Raw genomic sequence first — 20,198 nt, 5'->3', positions numbered from 1 at the left:
ATTTAAATTGAACAGATAGTTTGGGTTCCAATCTTATTATTCGGAACAGAACGCAAGAAACCAAAAACGTAATTTCGTTTTTTGGAAGAAAAATTTGGAGAGAGACAAACACATTTTAAATTTGGGAAGCATTGCCCGCATGCATGGAGAGAAAGAGAGTGAGAGAGAGAAAACCATTACATTTCAAATTCAGAGATGTAGGATATTTGTACAGGATTTCCAATTGAAATTCGCTTGTTATTATAATAAAAAAAATGCATTTACGCAAGTGCCATATCCTCCTGAAAAAATTTTAACGCGTGTCTTTCCGCGATGAAGTTGTTTCAGATGGGAATGGTTGGATAGATTCGCTTTTTTTCTCTTTTATGACAGGCTTGTTTTATTACGGGGCTCTAGAAACCAGAGAAGGAAGAAATACAAATCCTAGCCACCACCGCTTTGATCTCATTTCCTCGTCTAATTGCTTCTGTCAGTCAGACGAGAAAGGGGAACCCTAAACTAGAACCTCTTAAAAGGCTAGAGAAACCCTTACCAATTACGGAATAATACTTACTTATACGTCTTACATACAGGGTTAAATACATTGTCTTTGTTTTTGATAAGACCAGCTCAGTCTTAAAGCCACACCCTGTACAAGATACACTGCTTAATCTAAACAGCATATGGCTGCACCGTCTAATGTCATATGTAACCCTAGTATACAACTATGTAACTCAAAGTTACCATACTTTTATCAGATAGTAGGTACAGAATAGACAGCTAAAATGAAATAAATCCATCCTACTAAACTAGATTAAGAGGGAAGTAAGAATTTTTGGGGAGGATCGATAGAGTTATATCCAATAAAGAAGAATAAATTAAACAGAAGTTATCAATATAACGTAATACGTAATCCAATTATGTGATTTACTTTATTCCAAAACTAGTATCTAAAAATGCTGTTTATTTAAATTGGCTTGGTGCGTTTCAATCCGATTAGGTTGTAAATGACAAAATAGTGGCCATTTAGACGTTTTTATATAAGGAAAAAGCTTCGGATTAATGTGGTTCTAAAACATTCGAATCGAGATGGGGGCCCCAGTCATTAGGGCTCCATCTCTTGGTCCATCGAAAAATATTATCTCATCCGATTCGAGAGTGGACTTACAGTCTCGAGTCCTTCGTCCTTCTTAATGGAAAGAATTTCCCAGAGTACAAATTATAGTTCTTACAGCTTGATTCTTTACATCCGTCGACCCCCACTTTCTCGACCCCCTTGTCTTAGATCTACGCTCGAAAGAGTCGGAAAGAGGAGATTAAGAAGTTCAAAACTAAGAAGTTAAAAAGCCTCTTTAAGCGTAGGGGTTAATCACGAAGTCTTTCCCAACATTGCCTGCCTCTCATAGCATTTGCTTTAAAAGAAGTCGAGCTATTTTAGCGCGTCGCGAGCGGTCCCCCTTTGGGTTCGTCGTCGTCGTGGGAGATTAGCGTCCAATGATCACTAGAGCGTTTATTTTACTCACGCGCTATATTTTCAGTCTTTAATTTTATATCATATATGGCAAGAAAATCTAAATCCAAATGCTTGTAAAAGAAATCTCCCAGAAAAAGTTTAGAAGTTTTGATTCCTCAAGGAAATAAAAATCACGTAAAATATTAAGTTAAAATTTCAAAGCTTAATCATCTTTTATATTTAAAAAAAAATTAATTTGGGGTAAATTCTATTGGCGTCTTTTTGTTTTTCCAAGCTCAAAAATATATTACACCCAAGTTATGAAACGTAGGACTATATATTTATGCAAATTAACTTATACGTGTAATCGCGATTTCAATACAAGAGAAACACCAGCTGCCTCGCGCTATGATTACGCATAAAGTGAATTATTTGAGTTTTCCGTTTCAGCTACGGCTAAACTTAAGTGGCTTGGAGAAATCATTTTTGCAAAAATACAAAAATAGAAAGAAAGGAGGGGATGGGGAATAATCTAGCCCAGCTGGGCCCTCTTTAGCGAAATTGGCAAGCACCTACACTTATACTGCAATAGTAGTTGCAACCTTTTTTAAAATCAATAGTTTTAGTACAGTACGGTGGGTTTGCAGCGGGATAGCTTTTGCTAATAGAAACGTATAAGATCTAGCAAGGCATGCATGCGTGTACGCGTAATAAACGTTTCTTTACATGTATATCATCTCATTCCATTTCTGATGATTTCTCTTTTTAGCCATATCGTAGTATACGATAGGCTCTTAGTTTGACCCGAGCCGTCCGTAGTAGTAGTAGTAGTAGTAGTAGTGGCCGGGGTTGTCGCTTCGTTATCGTCAGATTTTAGCTTAAAAGGAACTTTATATTACCACAACCAGAAATATATAACTTTACATGAAGTTCACTTCTCCCTACCTCGCGCCGGCCATCATCTATGAAGTATTTTTACAGGCTAGAAACGGTACCGTTCCTCCCGAACAGCGAGGCTGAGAGGTGAAAATAAAAACACTAGCGTCGCGTAGTGAGAAAAATGTGCTTTTCTTACAATCGTATCATGTTTGTATCTTATGCAGCGGCTTCTCACTTGCGCGAAATACAGTTGAATCCCACCGTTTCTAGGAAAAGTCAGATTTTCTTGGCAGTGGCCATTTTTCACAGTTCTCTCGAGAGAGGAAAAATTTTTCTCTTCGCGACTAGCGCGCGTCGGGAGGGGGAAAAATTCACGCCTCTTCACTCTTGCAAAGTTTTTTTTTTCGGGTTTTCTCTTCATAGATGATGTCCACGGTACTAACAAGTATTGAAGTGAACTTCGTGTAAGGTTATATATTTCTGCCACAACCCACCCATAGGGGTTACTGGGCTCGGTTAGAGATTTAACTTTAATTAAAATTTTTTCAGATCAGATCCGGGAATCGAACCCGGGTCGCTGGCGTAGTAGACAGACATTCAACCACTGAACTATAGAGACTTGATAGAAACCCCGAGTTTTTTATTATTTATTTTTATCTCTAAAATGTCGGGGTGATGTGGGGTGGGGTACCTCTTAATTTGTGGGGTCGGATACTTTTGAATTTTTATCTGTGGGGTCGGATACTTTTGAATTTTTACCTGTGGGGTCGGATACTTATGAATTTGTATGTTTGGGGTTTTTATATTTATTTTATTTTTATGTATGTGCTAATTAAATAGATAACGATTTTCCCCGTTTCCTAGCGCTCCTCATGTGTTTCGTTCTCGTTCGGAAGCTATCGTCATCTATGTTATGTTTGACTGGAACGTTTTGGCGGTTAATTCAAATGTGGGTTTAGATAGAGCTAACATAGTGTTAAATGAGCGTTATGCGTTTGATCACTTTAGTATTGCTAAAGGTAATTCGAGGGGATAATCACTAAAATGCGTAATCACTATAACTAAACTTTCTCTTTCAAAAGTTTCTGGGCATAAGTCCTTGTTAGAAATTTATAAGATGCGATAAGTGTGCATCGGCATAAGTCTATGTTGTAAACTCATCGAGGGGATTATCACTAAAAACTATCTGTTCTTCGATTCGCCGTAAATTTATACGGTCATAATTTAATCACTGTTTAGAGTAGGGAATCGAGGGGCTATTCACTCTGATTTTATGCACGGTAAATCATTTAAGCATTGAAAAAGATAGCGCTATTCACTCATTAGGGTAAGGTATAGAGGGGTTATCCACTCATTAGGGTAGGGTATAGAGGGGCTATTCACTCGTACGATATGGCTACTATTACGAGCCCTTGGGCCGTCTTGTTTATATATATTTCGTTCTCACACGATAAAAAGTTGCCTAATGAGTCGAGTAATTTAGAAAAAGTAATTACTAGCTACCAAATACGCAGTTGAGGAGACCGCGGAGATGTAGAATAGAGTTTGAGCAACAGAGATATTAATATACCGATGAGAGAAAAAGGAGAAAAGGAACCATAACAATTAACAATAACATCTGGGAGGGAGACTGACTCCTTTTTCCAAACCATTTCCACGCGATTTATCTATTATGTTCCCATAAATATTTTGTTATCTGATCATTTATAAAATATATAAGTTATTGTTAATATCAGAAACAGGAAGGCATGGAAATAACTCGATAAGAACCTGGATACGTAGGGATCAAAGACGAATGGGGAAATAGAAAATTTCAACCTTATTTTCTATTTTAACCCTGTGACGAATTCCATAACTTAGGAAAAAACGCTTCTTTAGAGCCCTAGGCTACAAAAACCACATTAAGATATTACATCGAAATATTGAGTTTTTAGCTCATCCCATTATATTTAGGTCTAGGCCGAAACCGCCACATCGTCTTTTGTTAGTCCTTCGTACAACTTTCGTATAACTATAAATATAAATTTCATTCGCGGTTGTTGGTTCAATGTTATCCTCCTATTGTTATCAGTTCTAAAGGAAGTAAATGACTCTTAGGTCACAAGTAGTAGGGCATAATTACCTCAAAGGATAAACAAGATAAATGCGTTGTTATATTTTTTTTCCTATCTAAATCTGGTATGAATAGGGAAGCCACCTCCGGCGGTAACGTGGTGGAAAGAGTCAACGCTATTGGACGAGAAATTTGAGATCTCGTCGGTAGACAGGCTCGTCCTCAATGAGCTCATTTTGCCCAAGCTTCAGCGAACCGACCTGATGTCAACGCTGACCTGCCAAGCGGCCAACACTAATCTAACAGTTCCATTGTCCTCCAAGGTCAGCATAGACATGAACCGTAAGTTTTATCTTTTCCAGAATCAACTGTTCGTACCTATCACCATTCTGATCACCCCTGGTTAAAGAGGGATATGTATCGAGCTCCTGAAATTCGTCTATGGTCGCTTATTCTGAGAAGCGCCAAAACTATAATGAATTTAAGACCGTAGTGAAAAAGTCGACGATAAGTTCATGAGCCTTTTAGAATTGCGCATATCTGTCCTTTAAATATGAAACTCTTCTCTAATATTTTTAAAGGTTTATTTCTTCGCCGAAACAACGAGAGTTTTCTTCAGAAAAATATAATATCGTCTTACGTTACACCGTCAATTTCAACTTTAGATTTTGCCATTAAAACTTTTACGTTTTCTCAACAGTATCGTCAACGCCAATGGAGAAATTTGGGGGGTCATAAAAGGTCCAAGCGATGAGGATTTATGTTTAACATCGCGTACGTTTCGTAACGTTCGCTTTAATAGAGAGAGTGCGCGAATCGAGATTCCCCAACATTACCCTCGCATGCTCTTTTTGCTCAAGACTTCATGTCGTAAAATTTTTGAGATATGGACGAGAGATTGGGTGAAATAAAGACCGCTATTTTTTCGGGGTCACTTCTCTTCTTATCGTCTCCGAGCTGTTGGCGCCCTTCTACTAAATTACGCCTTCGGTGGTCAGTAACGTCAAAGAGAATATCTAGAAGGAGTAGAAGTCCTCCGCGACGGTTTACCAGTAATTTCAGGAATATTTTCAAAATTTAGACACGGAAACCCCGCATAGATCTTAGATCTAGTTTAGAAAGAATCCCCAAAAGATTCGCAAATTTAAGCTAGAAAAGTTATTTCTTTCAGGTAAAGCTGCAAAACGAGAAACAACTGTCGAAAGGTTTATTAGTACTCCATATACGTGTTCTCTTTGACCGTAGCTCTATATTATTCGCTACATTCTATAATAAAGTCGTTTAATAGTTGGTGGACGGTCATTGTCCATAAATCCAAGGCTTCCCCATAACTCTCATACACTGGCTAGTTCTATGGAGAATATCTAGCCCAACCCCCTTCACCCTGAAAAAAATAAAACAAGATTAAGTGGTGGTATAAAAACGAAGGTCGTAGCGCCTCACTTTTTCTCGTTAAGTTTTTCTTTCCTCTCAACGGAAACTTTCCCATTGTTTCTCTTCAAAAAAAAAATGAAGCCCAACGGATAAAAGTGACCACTAGATAGCGGATATTTTTCCTTTGCTTCCTAGGAACGTTCTTGTCTAGATACTCAACAACCATTCCTCTTCTTAGAGTTCCCCGTATATTTGGTTAGGCTTATTTTGTACCTGCCGCTACCTCCATCTTACGTTTTACTCGCGTTGGTTACACGAACCTTCACCTTACGTTTCTAAGCTTCTTGGGCCGAACAAGACCTCTTTTTTAGTATCGTCGACGTTAAGCCCCGATTCTTTGTTTTATTTCCATTCCTAAGACCCTTTTCCCTTTCTGCCATCTTTGATCCTTCTTTAGAGACGTTATGTTACGGTACAGCTCGATACATTCCCGTTAGAGAGCCGAGTACGAGGATTGAAGGGAAACTAAACCAAAACCAAAACCCCTTGGCCTTTAATAACACTGTCTATTTTCTTCTAGTCAAGCCGCAAGACGTTCGGATTATCACCCCTTTTCAACCACTTTCCGCTGGAAGGAAGATTGAAATCTCGTGTCATTCGACTGGATCGAAACCAGAGGCCAAAATTACTTGGTGGCGGGATCGAGACGAACTAGAGGGTCGAGAATCTTACAGCACCGATCGAACTACCACGATAAACACCCTGGTTTTCTCGCCTTCCAGTTCGGACAATGGCAAAAAATTAGTATGTCGAGCCGAGAATATGAACATGGATAACAGTACCATGGAATTCAGTTGGACCCTCAACGTTTTCTGTAAGTCTTTCTTTCGATTCTTTGATGAAGTAACCTTCAATCCGTACGCGTTATAAGCGAGAGTACGGCAACCTCAAATATACGGGGAAGCGACTAAAGCCAATTCCGAATCCGAAAGGGAATGCAAGCCGGTAAACAGTCTTTTACGTGATCCAACCAAACAAATAACCCAGTAGATCTGGGGATGAACGAGTAAAGGAAATAAGGCAAGAATGCGGGATACCCACCATTGTATCTTTATACTCTTTCATACAACCGACTTCCCTTTCCATTGGTTCTCTTGTAAAGATTCATTTGTGGTCGCAAATATCATAACCCGAGAAAAAGAATGAAGTCACTCTTCCATCTCCAAGATAAATAAATGAGTAAAAAGGTCTCTCGCAAAGAGAAAAAAGAAAATAATCATTGCGCGTACGTTGGAGTAAATAACCTTAGAGGTTTGAAATAATTACCTATCATCTTCATCTATTCTGTTTATCCGAAACGATACATTCCCTAGTTAGTTTCTCAAAGAGTTCAAATCCAAATGAAAATGAAAATATACTCCTAAGGAATAGCTTTCGTATATTTTTCGTCAAACTTTAATCTCGTTACACGGGTATAAGGCTTTGAAAGAGAAAGCCTCCATTCCCCAAAGAGTTTAAAATCATTTCGGGAAATGAAACGAAACCGAAGGAAAGAACGAGAGAAAAAACAGTTCGCTCCTTAATCAGAAAACCCAACCGCCCAAAATACGGAGCATGAAAATATACTTTTTTTTCTTCATTTTGCTCCTTGGCTATATAGAAATTAAAAAGCTTTCACTCTCATCTCCATTCGCTTCATCAATACCGAAACATATTTCCTAGGGACGAGAAAATCTCATTACAGCTAGAAGTAAAATAGTACGAGCCAAGGATATTTTCTAAAAAAGAGATCGCGAATGGCTTTCAAATAAACATTTAACCAAGAATCAATGTTTACCAGAATTCAAAGGTCCATCTTATCTTACCGTCGGATTTATAATTAAACAAACTAACTAAAGTAGTCTAAATTCATAAAAGTATTAAAGTAATTCCCAGAGGCGTTTACTAAATTAAATAGTACCGTCTGTATTAAACTGAAACCCAAAAATTCATTAAGGTCAAATTTTACTTTATTTTTTCCATGGAAAATGAAAATAGATAAGCTATCCTTGAAAGTTCAAACCAGGTTAACACCCAACAAGAAGGAAAGGCTTATCGTTCGTTTAATTCTACCAGGGATTGCTTTCGACGAAAGTGGGTTGGGATGGGGATAAAGAGAAGTTGATCTTAAGAAAGAACACTAAATCTCGGGTGACTAGAAGACATAGCTAGAGCTGAAATGATGATAAGAACTTCCCACGAGCCATCTTCTAAAGTATTAGAAGAGTGAGAGTAAAGATAAAACATTTTTTCCTCTTCATCTTGAAGTTGAACCTACTGTAGGAGCCCGTTCGGCTCGCAAACTTTGTAATTACGATGAAAAAGCGGCTATAACCCCTGAGCGGCGAAAGAAGAAGGCTTTCTTAAAACAATAGTCGATGAGGCCTCTGTTTCGGAGTTAGCTAAGATAGGGGAACCCTGTCGAGAGAGTCTTTTAAAGATCAGAAAGCCCCGAGCGAATCAATTTTGACGCCAAAGTTAACGTACTCCCAAAAAATCTTAAAAATGGTGGATAAGAAAAAATAAAGAAATGATACGTAAGGCGCGGATCGAAAATTCGATTCTGTCTATAAAGTTTAAAATGAAAAATAACTTCGGCTGAGTTTGATCATTTTTAGACCGAGATATCCTAACCTCGGAACGACCCCAAAAAGGCTGCTAAAAATGGTTTTTTATGTGGTTCAGAGATTGAGAAAAATTATTTTTACGTTGTTTAGATCGTCCACAGTTGACGTTGGCTCTGGGTGCTTCGATACAACACGCGGTGATTGCTGAGGGTAGCGAAGTGTACTTCGAGTGTAATATCCAAGCCAATCCACCAGTCACGAGTGTAGAATGGTTTCTGGAGGGGGACCAACTGATGACGGACCGTTCCAGCGGAATACTCATCAATAACAACTCTCTGGTCATCAAAGACATAAAGAGGCAACATAGAGGGAATTATCAATGTAAAGCCACAAATACAGAAGGCAAAGGAGAAAGCGAAGAGGTCATGCTCCATGTGAAATGTAAGTGGTGTATAAGACAATTGTGAAAGGTCCCCGTAAGTCTTTAACCAACAAATATCCGTGCGTAGCTGACTTAAAGTTAAAACTGATTACAAAGTAATGAATCTCTCGTACATGAGAGAAAAACGACGTTAGGGCTGCCAATGCTTTCTCTCTGGCACACCTTCCAGACGACAAGAGATAAAATAGATTAACAAAACCGTCTAGGGATGTGACTTATGAGGACCTTACATGAGTTTATGTTCAGGGAGTCAAAGCTCGTAACTCCGTGAGAAATCACTGATCCGTAGTCCTCTTAAGTAATCGATGCAATCCCGTTCACTGTCTCTCTCAATAGTCGCTCCTGTGTGTAAAGGAGAGCAAAAAACGCAATACGGGGTAGCGAGATACGAATCAGAGACCATCACCTGCGAAGTCGACGCCGATCCCACCGAAGTCAAGTTCTCTTGGAGGTTCAACGACAGTAACCAAAATACGGACGTGCTCTACAGTTCCGTCGGAACGTCCAGTTACGCTCAATGGACCCCAAGAAGTATGGAAGATTACGGGTCTCTTCTCTGCTGGGGGACCAACGAAGTTGGGACGCAAATTCAGCCCTGCGTATTCTTCATCGTACCAGCCGGTGAGCAGATTAATTACTCATTAGTGATTCTTAATTTTCCGCCGGAAAATATTAAGCCTCTTTTCCCTTGCCCCAATGTTGCGGAACGTTTTCTGAAAGCCAATCTCTCCCAAGCACCAAAAAACCCAGAAGTAAAATAGCTTGACGTTATCGTGTGTATTCCAATTTGTTCAAAACTACTCAGAAATACTCAGTAAATATGTGGAATTTAAGGGTCACGTTATAGAGCAGTTAATTAAATAAAAAATTCACAATACCCAATGGCTTGAACCTAACAAATTACACAAAATTCGCCAAAATCTAATATTGCGGAAAGGGATAATAATTGATATTCTTTAAAAACTCCCGGCTTATCTACTTCCTGTCTAAACGGAGAGTTATAATTCCAGGTCCATTTGTCGGGCGGTACGCGACATCAATATTAAGTTAAAGGCCTAACTTTCCAATATACGGTATATTTCCTTGAAACACATAATATATATTTAAATATTTAATTCAAATATAGTGAGTTTAAATGATAAGGACTATTTCAGGTAAATATCTTCGAGAATTCCTGAATAAGTATTAAGGAGGACATATTTGCAATTTACTTTAGATGTTGGGTCTAAAGTCTTATGGGAAATTACCGAGACGACCCCTTTCACAAAGTTTGAGCCGTTAATGTATTGATATTTTAATATATGCTTAAATACATTCGTATCGATTGAAAGACGCAGACGAAAATACCCTTAATTAATTTAAAGATTAAAATTAAATGCTAATGGAAACTGAAGATGAAAATACCAATAGTAAGAAATATATAATACAAATGCGTCAAAGGAATTTTGTTATCATCTCAGACAAATTAATTTAATTATATGAAGAAATATAAAACTTCAACATAAGTCAATACAGAACGGAATATTAAAAGATAATTATTTTTTAAAATCAGAGCAAATCAAGCACGGGTTTCGATATCCTCCACCCCAACTCAAACCCGTACCAATTCATTGCAATGTATTGCGATAACTCATCAAGAAGCTGGTTGAATAAAAACACACGAGAGATGAAAAAAAAATAATTTCATGATATAGAATGAGATACAAAAAATTATCTCCATCCGAAAACGTTACAAAGAAGAGCAATCAACAAAGATGGGAAACAGAAAAAAAAAGATGGTGAGAGAAAAGTGATGAAAAAAATTGAGGTCCTTTACTCAACACGCGGTAGTGTGGGGACGCCATAAATATGTCCTAAGGGCCGACCTGTAATTAGTCTGGTCATATTTTGCGCTTGTGATGATGAAAGAAAATAATCGTCGCCTCAAACCACGCTCTTCTTTCGCCATCTTTCTTCTTCTTCTTCTCCGCCTCTCTGCCAATCATCTCCCATTGTTAGCTTGACGTAAGAAAAAGGAAGATACTCAAAGAGTATAATCTCCAAGCGCCTAGGTTATTCCCTACTTGGGAGAAAACCTTCTTCCAGGAAAGGATAAGATGCTCGAGGTTGGCCTATTCTATTCCCAATTCAGTTCCATCTTGAATATATTGGTACTATGACATAATAAGAGCAAGTTTACTATTTGTCGAGTTCGTTTCTATATTCCTGTTAGAAATGAATAAATTCTTGACTGCACTACTATACCCTAAGCTTCTTTTTATATATTCAATAAAAAGAACCGTACGGGTTGGCATTATCCGGCTTGTATTCCGAGACCCCTGAGTGAGTGACATTGGAATCTTTGATGAAGGAAAAGCTTCGTATCCCCCTTAGGTGATGACGGACGCGAAATATAGGCTATCCATTCAGTTAACGCGAATAGAATTGAAGGCGGGAAGACCGTTTCTTATTGCCATAATTTCCTCTTTGGTGGTATTCGTCTTAACCAGATGAGTAGGGTATCCTCCTTAGTTCTAACTAGAAGCCCTTGGAAAGTGAGGGCTGGTAAAGATCTTGAACCGGGTATTACGTCAAAAGCGGAAGGGATGGGGATACCTGAACTACTGGAAGTAAATTACCCTAATGTTTTCAAAAATTATTTTAATTAATCAAGGAGTCCCGCGATTTAATAAAACTAATCTAAATTACTCTTGTTATTACAGTTATGCATAATGAACTGAATATTATATTCGAGTATAAAATAAGGTGAATCAAAGCAGTAATTATAACTGAGGGTTTTATCAAGGAAATATTTCAACTTTGGATTAATTTATTTCGATATTCATACTTCCGTATACCCCTTTTCTATTTGGAGTCGGGCGACCCAAAAGGGGTTTCCTATTGGAACCACCTCTTATTTCGGGTCTTCTTTTTTATATCGATGGTGGCCGCTTCGTCTTTTACGCGTGACAGCGATGATTGATCGGGGTTTGCCCCTCCATCCTTCTACCTATCTCTTTCCCGGTCCCCGTTTGGGGCACGGGCCATCTCGCTTCGAAGCGTCTTAGCGGGAAAGTAGGCTCGACGACCAAAAAATTTTGGTATGGTTATACACGGAGCTTAAGGATGTAAGAAGGTGGACGGAAAAGAGAAGAGAAGAAAGAAGTGATGCGAGATTTTTTTCCCTTTCCTTTCGTGAGAATTCGGGTCGGGAGATCTTGCCCCCTCCCAAAAAAAACTGAATAGGAGAAATACCGCAAATATGAAAGGGTTTATCCTTTACTTAGGTGCAATTTGTGGGCAATTTTATTTTTTGAGTTTTAACATTGCCTTTCCCTGTTTCATCTGCAGGATTTGTACGAAAATAATTCTTTCTGTTAAGTTGATTAACATTTCTGGAATATTACAGGACCTCCAGAAGCAGTTGAAAACTGCTCCGTTTTAAATCAAACGTCTACGACCCTGTACCTGGTTTGCGAGAGCGGTTACGACGGGGGATTGCAACAGCAATTCCATTTGGAAGTTTACTCTTTAACCCCGGATGACCTACAAGCTAACGTGACGACCCTAGACGAACCCGTTTTCTACGCTCGAAATCTTCCCCCGGGGAGCTCGTTCGAACTAGTGGTTTACGCATCCAATCCCAAAGGGAAGAGTCCCAGCGTCAGAGTGGCCGCTACTACTCTATTTTCCGCTAAACGACGCGTGGGTAAGTTTCTCTTCATTTATTATGTCCTTAACAATAGACATGCGCAGTGAATATTATCTTATTTTTAAATGTAATAAGAACGAAGTAGAATTATCAGGAGCAACGTCATTACAAACGCGCAATTTTATTTCAAAAGGGGCTCATCCAATTCCTCTAATTAAACCCACAGAGTATTAAATAACTTACCTACAGATGATACTTTGGTAGAATGATAAAAAAAATAATATATCACCCGGAATATCACGGGTGTCTTATTACGTTCACTAAATTTGAAACGTCTTATTTTTAAGTCACTGCGACGGTGAAACATTAAAAAAGTAAAGAATTCTCCTTCCCAGCACGGTCTAAGCGAATGAAAAAGGAGGAGATAAAGCTATAAGGGACCAGTTTAAATTTTTTCGTTCATCTCACTGCTCTCACATGAACGAATACTGGTGAAAAATAAAAAAGGCACAGGCTTATGGTTCAGGGAAAACCTGACTTCCGCCTTTGAACTCAATTCCGCGTTGCTATATGGACTACAGAACAGTCACCGCCACCTTAGTGACTTCTCGTCTTTCCTTTTGTGAGAAAGTGAGACAGAGAAAAGGTTTCCAAGGAGAGAGTGAGAGAGAGAGAGAGAGAGAGAGAGAGAGAGAGAGAAGGCGGGAAAGTCGCTTATGGTTCCGTCTATAAAGTAGGCCATTTTACCCCTCTGCCTTTTTTTTTTCAACGCAAGAAGTAAAGAGGAAGAATTGAGAAAGGGGAGATAAAAAACGGAATAGGAGAAGTCCTGTGAATCCGAAATTGTTCGAAACTTTCTCCGATTTCAGTTCGCGCAGTAACAAGAAACCCAACTCAGTTAGCTCTACTTAAACCTTGGAGAAATTAACTTCAGAAGATTCATACCTTAATTTAATTTAAGTTGTTTTGGGATGTTAAATTTTGATATTGTCTGGTGTATTATAGAGACCTAAAGGTTCAAAACGTTTGCAAATACTTTAACACCTTTAGTTATTTACTCCAAGTTTAGTTCATTGGCGGGTGATAAAATTGGGTGCATCTTTCCATCCACCAACTCTCCGGATGATATTTTTTCATTCTAGTCTCCTAGATTCCTCTTTTCCCGGGACGGAAATGGGTCCATCATTTCGAATACCATAACAGAGGCATTTCATACCACCCAAAAACGGGGTAGACCCAGCTCCCTTTTTTTATTTTACAAATGATCACTTCGCGGAGATTGATTTGATACTGGAGAATTAGATTTGAAGAAGAAGAAAAATAATCTTTTTTCTTTTTCCCCCATGTTCCCCGATGGAGAATATAAATCACAAAAAAAAATATATATCTGGAAATGTGCAACCCCTATAGGGGCTTACGTAAAACCCCTAAAAAAGATGAAGGGGTTTTGATAAGGCATTATCGCGATAAATTTAAATAATTTTTAAGGGGAAAATGGGGCCAATCAGTACTATTATGAAGTTTCCTATTCACTTTGCAATTGACGAAATAAAAATGAATCGAATTAAATCGTTATGTTTAACTTCGTCCAAGCTTAAAAACTTCAAATCGTGCCCCTAAAATTAAGCATCCCGCTGAACAGATATGCATTGCAAGTGAAACATTTCTACAGGCGCTGGTAGAAAATGCATTAAGAAGTTTCAGCCTGGTGGAAATCTTTCCCTTGTATATCGAACTATTTTTGAACAATAGTAATTATTTTACATTTTACCACAAAATATAAAACCAAATTTCCTAAGGGCTTTTGAAAAGAGAAGTACAAAAACTAACAAGGCAAAATGAAAGTTTTCAAACACAATTCTTCCCCGGTTTCTTTATATAAAGTTTGGGATCTATTCACTGGATATCCAGTAGACTGTAGAAGTTAGAAAAGTATTCTCTCTTTCCCAACGCCACATCTTTTACCTCTAAAAGGTCTCAGGGTCGTCAATAGAGAAGCCTAACTCCCCCGAGAAAGGCAAAGGGCAATGAGAAAACCCAACCGAGTAATTAGACCGAACGTGGTCCGAAGAATACATACTAAGTAGTTGCTCTTGGAAAACCGGAATACTTCTAATTACCCAAAAAAGAAACCATTCTAAAGACTAGCTATGGGAAGAAGGGAAGAGTAACGTGGCGGGGGTTAAATATACAAAAGGAGTCGCGGCGGAGGACCTCGTGCAAGAACACTAAAGGTTGGTTTGGTTCCTAAAGCGTCAGTGGCGCGCGCGCTCGGGATGCTAAACGTGTATTTATAGCCCCTGATGGTGAGACTGGACGGACCTCGTTACGTCTCATTAACCTAATGGAGCCAGGGAAAAAGAAAAGTAAAACAACGCCAAGGTATCCCGCCCCGGGATTAGGGTATCAAAGAGGATAAATCTTTGTTCGGTCACCTTCTAAAACCTGGTGCATGATATCCATCGAAATTAAACAAAGCTCGAGACTAGAGAAGTTTTAGAGTCATATGCTTTGTTTTTCTTAATGTCACAAAAACTTCTCAAAGGCTTGTTAAATCTGAAGATTTCTCTATTTACGATGAACTTTGATAAAGCACAATTAAGTACAGAGATAGACATATACCAAAAGGGGTCGCCACTCACAAGAGCTGTAACTACTTTTGCCACATTATCTCATTGAGAAACATGAAACAAATGAAAATCTATCTAGATATTCCAGTTTGAATTATTTTCCAACGTAGGGTTATATGAAAGGGGCTTCGATAAAGTTTGTTTATCCAATGGGATGATGTTTTACTCTTCTTAATTTAATTCTCTCTGTTAGAGCTTAACTATTATTATTTTAAGACAATAACTGAAATATGAAAGGAGTAACCGTTGAAAAACCGTTCAAAAAGCATTTCTTACAGACAAAGAGGTTGTGTAAGGGAAAAAGCGTTGAAATGATGAAGAAAAAAAAACCATTACAGCGATCGGTCCCCGAGGGATACAAAAATATGTTTATCTTATAGCTCATTAGAAAGTGTATGGAGGGGAAACACGGGGCCCATAATTCCGAGTTAATTACGTCTTTCTTAATTAACTCTTTTTGAAAAGCGTAAGCGCGCACACGCCACCGCTAGAAATATCATCGGATATGAAAGAAGGAGAAGCGCTCATTCCCCCCCCTAAAAAAGAGAACATTCGGCAGAAAAAAAAATTAAAGAAAAAAATCAGGAAAAATTGGAAATTCAACTCAGCCTATTATGAGAAATTGATTAAATCGAAATAATGGAAAATGTGACTCTCGCAATAACCACAGCTAGTAGAGAGGTCCCCAAACGCTCTTTAAAATAGAGTATTGGCATATGAATGTTCCCATAAGCATTTATGAAACCATCCCTTTATAATATGACTGGAATCATAAGTCCGATGACATTAATTAAGCAGATTAACTTCAGCGTAATTAACTTTTGCCTCTAATATACGAGTTTTTGCTTTTTGGCTCGTAAAAGTCACGACCCATTCGCGAAGCAAGCATCTCGCTTTCCTCTCTCTCTCTCTCTCTCTCTCTCTACGTGTTTCGCGTTTTAAAATTCATTCTGCTCGGATAAATCACAGTTTCCGGTTGCCTGATAATCTCATTTCGTGATGGGGAAAGTCAAGCTGTTAGTAAAGGATGTGGAAAAAAAATATAGCCCCTGTTATGAATACGGTGATGATTAAAATTACGTTACTTTCTTGCAGGCGAAACTCCGGCCATTTTGGTTAGTCCTGTTCTAGCCGTTTTGTTGGGAATCGTTGGATTACTTGTGCTATTGGCCATAATAATCATACTTATCATGAAGAAAAGGGCCCAAGAAGAAGCCGGTAAGAACTGAATTTTGTTTATAGTTTGTCTATAGGTATTTTTTGTTACTTATGATCAAAATTACAAAGCTTACTAGACTATATGAACAAAGCCGTTTTGTGTTTCTGTTGTGCCCTGGAGATGAATCTTACGATTCAGGAAGTACGAAACTAGGTCACTCTGTCTCGCGTAAGGTGTCGGATATTATGAAAAATAAAATTACATTTACCCTTCAAAATTACAAATATCTTTGGTAACTGTCCGACACTATTCGGTAAACGAGATACAACATCCCTAAGGCTAACACCACCGTAAAACTTTCGCCACAGAACAAATGCAAAGGCTTAAGAAGGTTACTAAAAGTTTACCCTCGGTCGGTATTCCATTCTAACCATGGCGGTTTCATTCATCATATTCGCGAACTAACTTTAACAATGAGAAAAGTAGGCTTAAGTCACGATTGCCAAAAGCAGTTTCTAGAGCGAGGTACGGAATAAATACCAGTGCTAAGCTGAAATATTTCTTCCCTCGCGTTCTGAGAATGGTATTTAGAGCTAAGAGGAAGTCCCTGGAATATTAATAAGAAACGGTGGGCTTTGGCACGCATCTCTTCAGAGGTTTATTACGGTTTACTCGCCAACTAACCAAACACAACGCAACCCTTCTCTAAACATTCCTTTTCATTCTTAATATAATGCGAGACCGCATCTACACGGGTGGAACAACACTTTTTTCATTTTGCGGTCAGATCGCGTTAAGCCTTGGTCAAGCCACTTTTGCCTATTCACAGCGCGTAAGTGTACAGACGAAAAGAAGAACTTCGTGAGCTCACGGTACTCTTAGGAAATTATATTTCAGTTTTCGTTTTACGGCACGCGCTGCGCCGTTCTGGCACAGATTGCGCGGGAAATTACAAACGAAAAATAAGTAAACCACTTCTAACGGTAGGAGAACAAAAGAAAGATGAACGGAAAAAAGAAGCAAATATACTCTAGGAATAGAACGTAAAAGAAAGAAAATTTCAAAAGTCTAAATAAACGAGAAGTGAATTTCTCTAAAAAACTAAAATAGGTACGCCGGAGTAGAGAGTTCCAACTTTCAATCACATTACACTATCTCTAACTTTGTTTGTGTTTTGACAAAACAAAGCGTACTTTTTTGAACCGTACACGCCAAATTTGCAAAAGCAATACGGTTTGGGAAGGGTCGCCTATCGCACGTGAGCTGCAGTTAATCATAGTTCTGCGAAGTAATAAAAATATTTTTACCAAATTTCTTAATAATTCAGAGAATTTGTTCAATCTGATTTGAGCTTTGTCCCCATCATATAAGCTAGAGTTCAGCCATTTTTTGATTAATATTTATAGAAGAATTGTACGAATTCTGAGTAATCCACATTCGAACAAAGCTCAGGGCTAAAGTTTCAAAGTATATATAGAACGAGATAAAAACCGAAAAGTTCCCCGACTTATTTATGACGTCCTTCAATGAATAGCAAATAGAAATTTTCAAAGCGACGTTTCGAATGGGATGAATGCGAGTAAAGAGCGAGGCTATTTTGGAATAGAAAAGCGAGCTATTTTTAAATAATTTATTTAAAAACCAAATACATACCTTTAAAGCGAATACCCCGAGGTTTTCCTGAAAATTAATAAGGGAAATCCCTTTTATGTACCTATTACCTCTCCCTAATACCAAAAAACGGTATAGTTTATACTAAGTCCATATTTTATAAATAATTTAGTGCATATATTTTAGGTAATAAAGTATGAAGCTTGGATGTAGTGTATCAAAATAGGTTTGGAGATTACCCAGAATCCTTCGAACTCATTCGATTGGGGGGATGCGATTCCCAATTTAACAGCCAGACGAACGAACATCCCCGGAGTGAAAAAGATTTTTTCCAAAAATGTTTTACGATCCGATAAATTTTTTCCCAGTTCTTCTTTCTTTTCTATCGTCGTAACTCTCTCTTTCTCCTTTCTCTTTGAATTTTCGGGGGTTTCGTTTTAATAAATGTCTTTTCGCTTTAGCTCATTAGGTTTGGGTAAACACGGAAAACCCGGCAGAAACATTTATTTTCCAACACACTCCCCGCCCAAAGTTCGAACGATGCCTTTGCAAAAATTTATATTTATCTCTCTAAGTTCCTTCCCTAAACGAGTTAAAGTTCGTTGAAACTTCAACGTATACATGAACCAGACTTCAAGAGGAAGAAAGACGAAAAGAGAAATCGCGCCAGCTAAATCTTTAAAGGGATAGTATTGAAAAACCTTTGCCCCTTAAATTTAAACACGGAAATGGTCTACCGTCATAGGTTTACTGGTATTTTTATGTTAAACTTGCTGCGGAAATCCAAATAATAGAAACACAAATCCTAAACAGCGAGATGTTATTGAGTTCTATGTAAAGAAAACAATATATTTTGTTTCCAACAGAATTGTTCGCCCTTCGTCGAAGGAAAAATACAATATGTTTACCAATATACAGTATAAACTATCCCTTTAAACGGGGGAAGACGTACGCCAGCTCTTTCTGGTTTTAAAATTGGAGAAAAGAAGCGCTTGGTTTGTTTGTTAATCAAATCTCGCGGTCGCACGCATCTCAGCCACTCGTTGGGCTTCTCGACGCGTTGTCAAAGAAACTGCCGCGCGGAGAAAACAGAAACACTTTCTCGAAGCCGAGATAGGAGCAGAACCCTGCGCGTATATAGTTTGCTAGTACGAAAGAGAGTGGGAGAAAGAAGGGACTTATCGGTTGAAGGATATAACAAACTCGGAGATTTTGAGTTGAATTCTCAGCGGGATATCCTAACCATTCTTTCCCTTGTCTTTCCTCCGAGAAGAGTATAAGGATGAGGATGGAAGATGCTGGGGATGGAGCAAAGAGAAAGAAACTGTCCTGCAGCTCGAATGCCTCAGGAGAAATTAAGTCAGCCGAGAGTGCGTTTGTCAGGAACGCGATTTTTCCTTTCTCTATACGACCTTTTTTCTCCTTATATTTTTTCTTCGTCCTTCCTCATTTTTTGTTTCTCCTCGTTCTTCTCTATTTGACTTCTTGTTTTTACGGCGCCTCTCTGAAGGATCTTAGATCTACGGAGCAATCTCCAGCGAAAGGTTGCATTACAATAGACTAGAAATTAACTTTTCAAAAGAAGACGAATACAAAAGGTTGAATCCTCAATCAAAATGGCCTATCAGAGAACCTCTTTGAATACTTTTCCTTTGGCCTACTGAATCTAGACTTGCCCAAAATTGTTATTCTTCTTTCTTCTACCACGAATCGTGGATGTGGAATTGCCAAGACAAATTTGGTTCCCGCCAAAGCTACTGGTTGGAAATAGGATAAAGGGGTCGGACAAAATTTCATTGGTTGTCCTTATTTTAAACCTTTTAAACGTAACGCTTTCCCCCTAAACCAAGTGTCCGATCCCTCGATAGCTTTTCCAGTGACCAAAGAGTCCAAGACGGACATTAGCGAGCACTCCAAACGTCCTATTCGGTGCCTAGGGCATTTTGGGAGAAAATATATCTTCGGTCCATCTGACAAGCGACTCTGGTTGCCAAACTCTGTGGCCAAGGCGGCGAGAGTGGTTAATGATTCGAGCCGCCCGGGGATTACAAGCCCCGAAAGATTCGATCCCAGCTTCTCTCAGACTCAAAGTGAAAAAAAGGAAATATTAAGGGCAAAGGTTGTATGGAAGCAAAACGAGCGGAAAAATTATTTCATATTTATTTATAAGTCTTCCCGTAACCCCTTTCGCCGGCGATCATTTCCAGAAATCTCAACCCAACCCGTTTTCCAGTTTGCTCAGTTTTGATCGATGAAGAACTAAAACCAGCTTCATAGATCATTTATTCAGGAGAATTCTATGTTCCATTTTGCCCAATAATATACAAATAGAGGATAAAATCTAATTTGACTTTTGGAGAGACTTTATAGCGAAATGGTAT

The 20,198-nt window shown here is 38.5% G+C and overlaps 2 protein-coding genes across 5 annotated transcripts in view; one reads left to right on the top strand and one right to left on the bottom strand.

Annotated features, from left to right (window-relative positions):
* The window catches only part of LOC149661414 (uncharacterized), a 318,208-nt gene that overhangs the window by 155,503 nt on the left and 142,507 nt on the right, over positions 1 to 20,198 (bottom strand). The gene's annotated exons all lie outside the window — the stretch shown is intronic.
* Positions 1 to 20,198, top strand: part of LOC149661415 (neural cell adhesion molecule 2-like) — a 78,383-nt gene that overhangs the window by 45,043 nt on the left and 13,142 nt on the right. For all 3 annotated transcript variants that reach the window (XM_089842924.1, XM_089842926.1, XM_089842925.1), the window contains 6 exons: positions 4,500 to 4,706; positions 6,319 to 6,612; positions 8,495 to 8,785; positions 9,123 to 9,407; positions 12,175 to 12,474; positions 16,143 to 16,265. In XM_089842924.1, the coding sequence (XP_089699050.1) occupies positions 4,500 to 4,706; positions 6,319 to 6,612; positions 8,495 to 8,785; positions 9,123 to 9,407; positions 12,175 to 12,474; positions 16,143 to 16,265 (1,500 nt within the window). The remainder of the gene's footprint in view (positions 1 to 4,499; positions 4,707 to 6,318; positions 6,613 to 8,494; positions 8,786 to 9,122; positions 9,408 to 12,174; positions 12,475 to 16,142; positions 16,266 to 20,198) is intronic.

Source organism: Phalangium opilio, unplaced genomic scaffold, assembly GCF_054372755.1.
Source record: "Phalangium opilio isolate 3A_F unplaced genomic scaffold, DU_Popi_V2 ptg000070l_1, whole genome shotgun sequence".
Lineage (NCBI taxonomy): Eukaryota > Metazoa > Arthropoda > Arachnida > Opiliones > Phalangiidae > Phalangium > Phalangium opilio.
Note: the sequence above shows the minus strand (reverse complement) of the source record. Positions and strands in the feature narration are given on the sequence as shown.